This window comes from Lagopus muta, chromosome 6, assembly GCF_023343835.1.
Source record: "Lagopus muta isolate bLagMut1 chromosome 6, bLagMut1 primary, whole genome shotgun sequence".
NCBI classification, from domain to species: domain Eukaryota; kingdom Metazoa; phylum Chordata; class Aves; order Galliformes; family Phasianidae; genus Lagopus; species Lagopus muta.
In genome coordinates, this window is record NC_064438.1 from 7,098,735 (window position 1) to 7,108,795 (window position 10,061).

General features: G+C 40.9%; 1 protein-coding gene across 5 annotated transcripts in view; it reads left to right on the forward strand.

Moving 5' to 3' along the window:
* SYT9 (synaptotagmin 9) overlaps positions 1–10,061 on the forward strand; it is a 69,277-nt gene that overhangs the window by 24,997 nt on the left and 34,219 nt on the right. For all 5 annotated transcript variants that reach the window (XM_048948945.1, XM_048948947.1, XM_048948948.1 and 2 more), the window contains exons 2-3: positions 6,444–6,792; positions 9,515–10,061. In XM_048948945.1, the coding sequence (XP_048804902.1) occupies positions 6,444–6,792; positions 9,515–10,061 (896 nt within the window). The remainder of the gene's footprint in view (positions 1–6,443; positions 6,793–9,514) is intronic.

Here is a 10,061-nt window from a genome sequence, read left to right on the forward strand (position 1 = left end):
TAGCTGCTAGTCAAACTCAGGCTATTCAAGGTGCACAGAGGATTTCTTTCTGTATGCCTGAGGTCACTGTGCTGAATTCCCTTTTAAAATATTAAGTGCTAATTTCTTAACTGCTGAACATTTTTCTTAGGTACATTAAAATAATAATACATTTTCTTCCCAGTGCTTGATAGTGGTAAATAGATTTGAACAAGCAGTCATTGCAATAAGTGACTTTTTGTATGATATATAAGAGTTTCTGATACTTTTGCTAACCACAGATTCTCCGGAGCTCAGAAGTGGATGCTTCCTTTCTTGTGCAAAAAGTCTCTGTGCAAAAGATTCCTTAAACATCTAAAATAAAATCCTGCTTTTCTTAGGTGTTAAATGCACTGTGATGTCTCTGGCAGCTTGTAGTACTTCTAGACACATGGAAAGCTAAAGTCTTCAGTTAAGTTACTACCAGCATTAAAATCCTGAAATGCTACAATGTATTTTGACCCTTCATGTCAAAATGAATGAAAAACAAATTAAATTCTGACTGAGCAGACCTTTTTAAAGATATGTGTTAGTTAAGAAATGTTTCTCTTACTACGTACAGGTTAATTTGTTATTTGTACAGGCAAAAATAAGCCTTTTTTTTTTTCCATGAAAGCTGGAACATCTTAACCTTGGCAGCTGCCAGAATTTCTAGCCTTAATGAGCTAGTTATTGATATGGCTCTTTGTCATTTATCATCATAATCGGTTGGTTGTTTTTTTTTCCCAGAGTAAACAGCTGTGGGTATTGCTGACAGGAAGGTACAAGGGATTTGCCAAGCTGGAAGATAACAATACATAAGATGATATATAGCTGTTATCTTTGTCTTTTGTCCCCCATCTGTCACCCACTAAAGATTTGTTTTCTCTCCGAATCTAACAAGTTCTCAGTAACATCTCACCTTTCCCATTCATTGATTTATTCAGTGCCCCCCTTTAGCCCTTTGATGTGGCCACATTTCTCCAGGTATAATTCTGTGCAATTTTACTCCAGAAATATAAGAGCATGTAACAGGTTCATTTTCAGCAGTCACTAGCAGCAATTTACATCACTTCTGTGAACTCAGACTGACGCCTCAGACTCAGAGAGCAGCATGCCTGCGGTTACTTCACTGATAGGGCAGTAAATGAATGTTGAAATGCACTGTTTTAATTTTCCTGATTTTTTTAATTTTTTTTAAGTACTGTAACATTTGTTACAATTTTTTTTCAAACGTTATTTGAAGAACTGTTTAGATCAGTGGTTGTAAAGCGTTGAATTTATCTCTGCAGTCAACTATAGTACAACCAGTATAAAACTTCAGTATGTACTGACATCAGACCTTCAGTGCTCATTTCTATAACCCAGTGTGTAGTTTGGGTACTCTCCTGTATGTGTGCAACTACCGTTGTGTATATGCCGTCATGACAACTTTTATTATTTTGTTTTATTTGTATTCTTATTTCTTAAAAAATGGAAGTGCTCATTGTCACAAGAAGAACATAATGTATATAATTCCTAGGCAGATGCAACCATAAAAGTCAGAAAGAAACATGCAAATCCTTGAAGATATGACTCCTCTCAACTCTGTCTAAGAATATCTGGAATGCTAACTTGCAGCTCACTTGGCCAGCTCTTAGATCAGTGAAGACATTTTTGCAGACAGCACCAAATTGAGCGTTGCAGACGATGCACTGGAAGGAAGGGAAGCCATGCAGAGGCCCATGAAAACCTAATGAGGTTCAGTAAAGCCAAGTGCAAGGCGTTGCACTTGGGCAGGGGCAAATTTCAGGTGTTTATACAGGCTGGGAGGAGAAGCCCTTGAGAGCAGCCCCAGTGGAGAAGGACTTGGGGGTTTTGGTGGACGAGAAGCTGGACATGAGCCAGCAGTGCGCGCCTGCATCCCAGAAGGCCAACTGTGTTCTGGGCTGCATTAAAAGAGGGGTGACCAGCAGGGAGAGGGAGGTGATCGTCCCCCTCTACACTCTTGTGAGGCCCCATCTGCAGTACTGCGTCCAGGCCTGGGCCCCCCAATACAGGAAGGACGTGGAGCTCTTGGAGCGGGTCCAGAGGAGGGCACTGAGATGATCAGAGGGCTGGAGCAGCTCTCCTATGAGGAAAGGTTGGGGGAACTGGGTTTGTTTAGCTTGGAGAAGGCTCCGAGGAGACCTCATTGCGATCTTCCAATACTTGAAGGGAGCACAGAATCAGGAGAGGGAACGGCTGTTTACGAGGATAGATAGTGATAGGACAAGGGGGAATGGTTTTAAACTGAGGCAGGGGAGGTTTAGGTTAGATATTAGGAGGAGGTTTTTCACACAGAGGGTGGTGACACACTGGAACAGGCTGCCCAAGGAGGCTGTGGATGCCCCATCCCTGGAGGCATTCAAGGCCAGGCTGGATGTGGCTCTGGGCAGCCTGGTCTGCTGGTTGGTGACCCTGCACACAACAGGGGGTTGGAACTGGATGAGCATTGTGGTCCTTTTCAACCCAGGCCATTCTATGATTGTGATATGTCACCTAAATTGCCAAGGAATTTTGCGTTAATGCAGACCAAGTCTTTTTTGAGGAAATAGATGTGCAGGCAAGGGAGAAGAAATTTTACAAAACAAATTTAACTTAGGAGGAAGAAAGTTAAGATTATCATAGAAACTGATCAGTTTTATTCATCAGGTATACTTTTGAGTGTTGTGCTCACATGTTATTTTGATTGCACTTAATAAATCATCTCAATATGAAGCCAATTTACCTGAATTACAAACAAAATATTCTGCTTACATAAGAGCATTTCTTAATAATCAAAGCTAAAATGTTTCTGTCACAGAATCACAGAATCGTAGAATCACCAAGGTTGGAAAATATCTATCCACCTATCACCAATATTTCCCACTAAACCACATCCCTCAGTAGAACATCTAAATGCTTCTTGAACACCTCCAGGGACGGTGACACCACCACATCCCTGTGCAGCCCATTCCAGTGCCTGACCACTCTTTCGGAGAGGAAGTAAAATTCCCAAACATCCAAACTGAGTTTCCCCTTGGCACAACGTGAGGCCATTCCCTCCAGTCCTATTGCTAGTCACATGGGAACACGCTGACTCCCACCTCACCACGATCTCCTTTCAGGAACTTGTAGAGAGCTATAAAGTCTCTCCAGAGCCTCCTCTTCTCCAGAATAAATAATCCTAGTTCCTTCAGCTGCTCCTCATGAGACTTGTGCTCCAGACCCCTCACCAGCTTTGTTGCCTTCTGTGAACATGCTCCAGGGCCTCAGTGTCTTTCTTTTAATGAAGGGCCCAAAATTGAACACAGTACTCAAGGTGCAGCCTCACCACTTTCCTGCTCCGCTCCTGCTGCCAGCACTGTTTCTGATGCAAGCCAGGATGCCATTGGCCTTCTTGGCCACCTGGGCACACTGCTGGCTCATGTTTAGCTGAGCACTGATCAATAGCCCCAGGTCCATTTCCTCTACACGGTCTTCCAGACATTCTGCCCCAAGCCTGTAGCGTTGCCTGTGGTTGTTGTGGCCAAAATGTAGGTCTTGGCACTTGTTCTTGTTGATCTTCACCCCATTGGCCTCAGCTCAGCTATCCAGGCTATCCAGCTTTCTCTGTAGGGCCTCGCTACCCCTAGGCAGATCCACACTTCCAGCCAACTTGGTGTCATCTGCAAACTTACTGAGGGTGCACTCAATGCCCTCATCCAGGTCATCAATAAAGACATTGAATAAGACATGCCCTAATAACGACCCCTGGGGAACACCACTTGTTATACAGCAAAGAGTGTACCTGTCCAAGCCACAGGCTGCCAGCTTCTGCAGAATACTGTGGGAGACAGCATCAAAGGCTTTGCTGAAGTCTAGGTAGACCACATCAACAGCCTTTCCCTCATCTGCCAGATCGTACAAGGAGATCAGGTTGGTCAAGCAGGACCTGCCTTTCATGAACCCATTCTGGCTAAGCCCGATCCCCTGGTTGTCCCACAAATGCTGTTACTACAAAACAAAAAAAATACATATATTTTTACATTTTGAATCTCTTTTTCCCTTCTTATGAGTGTCTGTGAAGAATTTATGTGTAAAAGCAGCTCCAGAATACAGTAAAGAACCTCTTTGCTTGACACTGCACTGACCTCAGCTATCTAAACTGAACTTGGCCTGCTACTGCAAATTGATAGCCAGGAGGGTAATAGCTGAAAATTACTGGCCAGTGAAAGGCAACAGTTTAGAGCTGCTCAGTCCCACTCTCCTTCATAGCCGTAAGATGGGTACGTGATCGTCCCTTTTCCACCCACAGAAATAAAACAGCCACACCAAAAAAACATGGTTTCTACCTAAAGAGTCAGAAGTAAAACCAAGATGATGATGATTTATCACTTCTTATTTTGTATCTTGGCAAGTCACCTAAACTATTTATCAACCATCTTCTCTGAAAGCGATGAGGTGAGGGTTCTCACTGTTACTCCGTTAAATGAGGAATCATATTAGTAAAGCTTTTCAAACTCTCTGAATGAAATGTAGTTTATACTGCAATCGTTTTTTATTTTTTTTACTCATGATGTCAGTTCTCTAGATGGCTGTATTTGCTGCTAACATCATTCTCAAGGTTGGGAACTGTTGGTCTGCCTTTCAAATTGTTCCTCACCTTCACACATTGCATTCTGCATTCTGCAGTCTCTTGTTCAGTTCTCACCTTGTGATCTTTTGCCTCGTTCTGACAGCTCCCAGTTTTTCATTTCCTTCAATGCCGGATCATTTATACCAATTAGTTCTTTGAAAAAGCAACCTTTTGGCAGACATCTAGTGTATTTCCTCCAGGGAATCTAAGACAAATCACTTTACTCTCAAGGTCCCCCTTCATGACTGCATCCCAGTTCTTCTGCCTTTTAATCATACGGAGAAGTTGTCTCTGCCTCCACTGCCAGGCTTGTTTACCGGTGAATATTCCAAAAATATCAAGAACCACTGTTCTACTTTCTCCCACATTGCCTTTTATGCATGGGAGGAATTTCTTTAATTCATTTTACCTCTGAAACGCTTTGCTGTAACTGTAGGTAGATGCTAGGCTGTCCCCACTGCTAATGAACTTTGTCTTCATACTGGGAGAAGGACAGAAGAGATGATTCTGGCTAAAAATGTTTAAAATTGGTTTTCAGCATGCAAAATAAACCAGACGGTTCCTGCATGAAGCTGATTGGAGTGTCACTCTCCACTCTGCAGAAATTTAATCTGTCTGGCCAGTGAGAATGACTCGCATCAGGGGCTGAGTCTACTGGCTTTTTCACTTATAAAAAATATTCTTTGTTCAAATTAACTGAGGCTGTTTCATCTGAATTGCCATCCTTAAATAACTGTGCCACTAAGAGCAACCTTTCAACCTCATGCCACTCTTTTAAAATCTAGGCTAGCTCTTACCTACAGAGATGCAGGCTGATATTCTAAATACATAGAGCAGTATGAAAAATGGCTTTGATAAGGTTGCTTATAATTTGAGGCTGTAAAATAGAATTCACGCTGTGTTTAAGGCGTGATCTGTTCTGTAATCTGCAGAGAAACTAATTTCAAAAACACTGTAACCATAAAAGCAGCTGCTCCACTGAGTCATTTTCCTAACATGCAACTAAAAACAAAACAAAACAGAAAATTCTCTCCTAGTTGTAAATTAAGTCTGTTCATGTGATTGTGGAGTAGGATAATGCTAGGAACGTGGAGAAAAACAACTCGAGAGTCATCTCTGCACTCCTTTTATACCAGAAGTTTGGAAGCGGAATAAAGAGCCTTCAAAGTTAAAAACCTCAGTTTTGAAGAGATATTAGTATCTAAACTAACGATGAACAGCAGGACATGTATTCATAGTCAGTAACTGTTTGCAAATATAAGAATGAGTCTAGGATTGGGAGGAAAATAACTAATAATAACACAAGATACTTCAGTTGAATACATTAAAAAATCCATGTATGCATGTGCAAATGTTTTTGATTGTGAAAGTATCTAACAGTCTCTAGAAGAGAAGGTAGTAAGAACTGGCAAACAATATGAAGGAAACTGCACTACTCAAAAGGAAAATAAAGGGAAAACGTATTGCAGGTGTTAACTTTCTCACCAATTGAAAACTGAGTGATCAAATAGAAAGCCTTTTTTTTATATTTAGAAAGGCCCTTCAATACACTTACCTTTTGAAAGGAAAATATAAACTCAGTTCTATCAAAATGAGTCTTACACTGAAGTTCAAAATAAGTTTGTTCTTTTCTTATTGGAAAAAAAATGATTTTAAAAAAGAATAGAAAATTTAATATGTTCCCATTTTGTGACTGCTGCACCAATCAGAATTTAATTTTTGAAGACCTGCAATCTAGAGACATTTACTTCTCATATTCTATGCCTTAGAGATACAGACTTCCTAACAAAAAGCACTAAACGTGCCATACATGTGTTCTTGTTTGCAGATATCTCAATAAGCTTGCTTTCCCTAGTTGTCACAGCCTGTGGTCTTGCTCTGTTTGGTGTGTCCCTGTTCGTGTCCTGGAAGCTTTGCTGGATTCCTTGGCGAGAGCGTGGCCTGCCATTTGGGAACAAAGAGAAACAAGAGTCCCTGAACTACACAGATACAGAGACCAATGACCATGACTACAGCGAGGATTATCTTGGTCAGCCAACAACCTACCCAGAGTCCTCCATGAAGATCAGCCACACCTCTCCTGATATCCCAGTGGATGCTCAGGGGGAGACAAAGGAGAACTGTGTACACAATGCACGAATGCATCGTCAGATCACTGAACCAACCTCTTCTGCACGGTCAGTAACTTCAATTTATCTCTACTATTAATGAATATGGACATAGCCAAAGAATTACAGCTTGATTATCTGGTATGCTGGTCTATTACGAGTTCATAATTACTGGTCATGTTCTTTTTTTTAAAAAAATATGTAAAATTATCAAGGTGCACAAGTCTCTTAGATTAAAAGCACAGGATCACAATGACATTCCACCATTGTGTCAGCTATTGCCTCATTTGTGCCTCTCTGTCAGCAGCGAGAGAAGTGGGTGCCTTAAAGCACCATAACAGCCTACATTTAGCTTGTAAAGCATATCCATTTGCACTAAGCAGTGATGCTGAGCACTCAGTAATGTCTCCTCGAACATTTTTAAAACAGCTAACGAAGAAAAGTAGGGCAGGCTAATGAAACACTTGCAAGAGTTAGGGATAGGACTTAAAGTCATAGATTTTAGCCACAATCATAACTGTGGGGGTGACAGTGACTGAACAAGAGTCAATGAAGACTCCAGGGGAACAGGAGAACTAACCCCGGAGGGAACAGGAAACAAGCAGGGTGTGACCATTTGGGGACAGATGATAAAAGGATTAAGGTTCACACAGTAAGAGAAAGGATCAATGTGCAGAGAGTCAGTCAGTAAATTTCTGAGTCTAGCTGGGGAAGGTACAGCAGTCGTCCAAGAGTTTCCTGGTAGCCTCTTTTCTGGTCACCTGGGTAAAAGGACAGCAGCTCTCAGCCACTTCAGGAATTGCCAGTAGTGCAAAACATATGTTGCAGAATTTGAGAAGATCCCAAAACAACATTAATGCTGTGAAGCAAAATCTCCAAGTACTTTTTCTCTTTAGATTAGTGTAAGAATGGGCTCATTTTGATGTAGGAATCGCTGAGGTCAAACCACAATTACAGATGCTCAAGTTTGCACTCTACCGCATGCAAGGCTGAATTCTGACCCAAAACTGATACCCCAGAACTACAGGGCTGGTGCTGCTCTGTTTACAAAGTGCTAGGAAATAAGCATGATGTGAGATTCATTAACAACAGAAGATTCATATCGAATATCTAACACCAAGAACTCTCATATGTTTATATGTCTTTGGTATCGTGAAATCATGGAATCAAATATAGGAACTCTTCTACAACAGGCTAGCACTTCTGACATGTGGTCAAACGACCACAAATGCGCAGTATCACCACCGTGTAGTCATCTCACAAGAAACAGCCACAATTACGTCTTCACTTCTGTGAATTTCTGCAGTTTGTTTTTCTGCCAGCTGTTCCTAGTCTGTCTCTATGACCACAAGGAAATGACTTGCCCAGGTCTCCTCACTATTCTGTTTGCTGATAGTAGGATCGCTCATTACAACCTCATTCATTACCTCATATGTTTGCCCAGGTCTTTTTCAAAAGACCTTTCCAGAAAAAGGAGGGGCCCATCTTTATTGTACCACACCTTTCGTTTGTTCACCTTTGTCTCTGCTCCTACCTCTCCTTCCTTGCATAAGTCTCCTGTGTGGCTACAGAGACCAGGCACCTGACTCTGCTACAATCCTTGTTCAGACTTCGGCAAGGAAGCATTCCCTCCTTTTTACTGCTCCAAGGATATTCTGCACCTCCCACTGCTCCGAGGAACTTACAGTTGAACAGTATACATCTTCTTCTCTGACTTGATAATATTTTTTCATGTCAATTACCTATGTATACCTATAAAATTATGTATTTATTGTATACCAACAAAAAAAAATATGAGGGTAGTTTGTAAGGGGATTTGCACATCCATAAACACACACTTAGAAGGAATAAAAGAACAGCAGAAGCAAATAACTATTATTGATTACATTCAATATAAATAGTTTTGACTTAACCCTATGTCAGCATTTTCCACATTATCCTTTCATATTCAACCACAATTCATCGTACTCCAATACACTGAACAATTGCTGCATATGAATAGGACAATAAAGTAGAAACCAACTCATAAAATTAAGATTTTACCTAATCCAGCTTTCACATCCCTGAAAGTGATTCACCCCTGCAGTGATTGCAGATTTGATTTCTGTTATCTCATGAAGTGGAAATTTCAATCACAATAAAAGAGTGAATCCAGGTAATAAATCTCACTGGACTGAAGATAAAACAACTTTCTCTCCTTGGAGTAATGAAATTAAAGAAGCTCTGCAGCCTAAGTACTTCAGAGCTCATTACATCAGTCATGAGTGAAAAACAAAAAGAAACAACTAATGGGAGGATCAACAAATAACTTCAGGCCAGAATAGTTCACTTAGCAATGGGGTAGTAGTGGAGATCAACAAGTCACTGAAACGCAGAGCTATGAAGAAGTATCTTCTTTTTCATCTTTATCTTGACACCAGAAATCACCAAGCTCAGTGGGTATGTCAGTTGTAATAGGATCTAGCCTGTAATGACCTATTTTCATAGGCATTAATCCAGAAGATTCTGCAGAAAATGGTAACTGATAACAGTTACTGGCAATAGACTGTAATACAGTAGATTTGCAATGGCAGTGAATTTGAGTTTGTTACATTCTTCAGCCAAATTTGGAGAGTTTATACCACTAGATTGAGAAAATTAATTATTGTGTTTTATAACATTATGCAAGTAAAAGTCTGACACTGCGGATGTTGTATGTTGAGAAAACACGTTAAATGAAAAGAGGATCTTCACTGTGCGCACAGATTCTTATGATCGCCAACCCAACCTATTTCTCTTGTTTTCACTTAAGGCATAACTCAATCCGAAGACAGCTCAACCTCTCCAATCCTGACTTCAACATTCAGCAGGTTCAGAAACAGGAGCAACTGACTGGAATTGGCCGCATTAAGCCAGAGCTGTATAAACAGAGATCCGTGGACACAGATGATGGCCGGAGGAGTAATAGCAAGGCATGTGGAAAACTGAACTTTATTCTGAAATACGACTGTGATTTAGAGCAGCTGATAGTGAAGATACACAAGGCCATCAACCTGCCAGCAAAAGACTTCTCGGGAACTTCAGATCCGTATGTGAAGATATATCTCCTTCCTGATAGGAAAACAAAACACCAGACTAAAGTGCACAGAAAAACCCTAAATCCAGTTTTTGATGAAGTTTTTTTATTTACTGTTCCATACAATGATCTGAATGCACGGAAGCTCCATTTCTCTGTCTATGATTTTGACAGATTCTCCAGGCATGACTTGATTGGCCAAGTGGTAGTGGATAATTTTTTAGAATTGGCAGATTTTCCCAGGGAATGTAATATTTGGAAGGATATTGAATATGTCACCAAT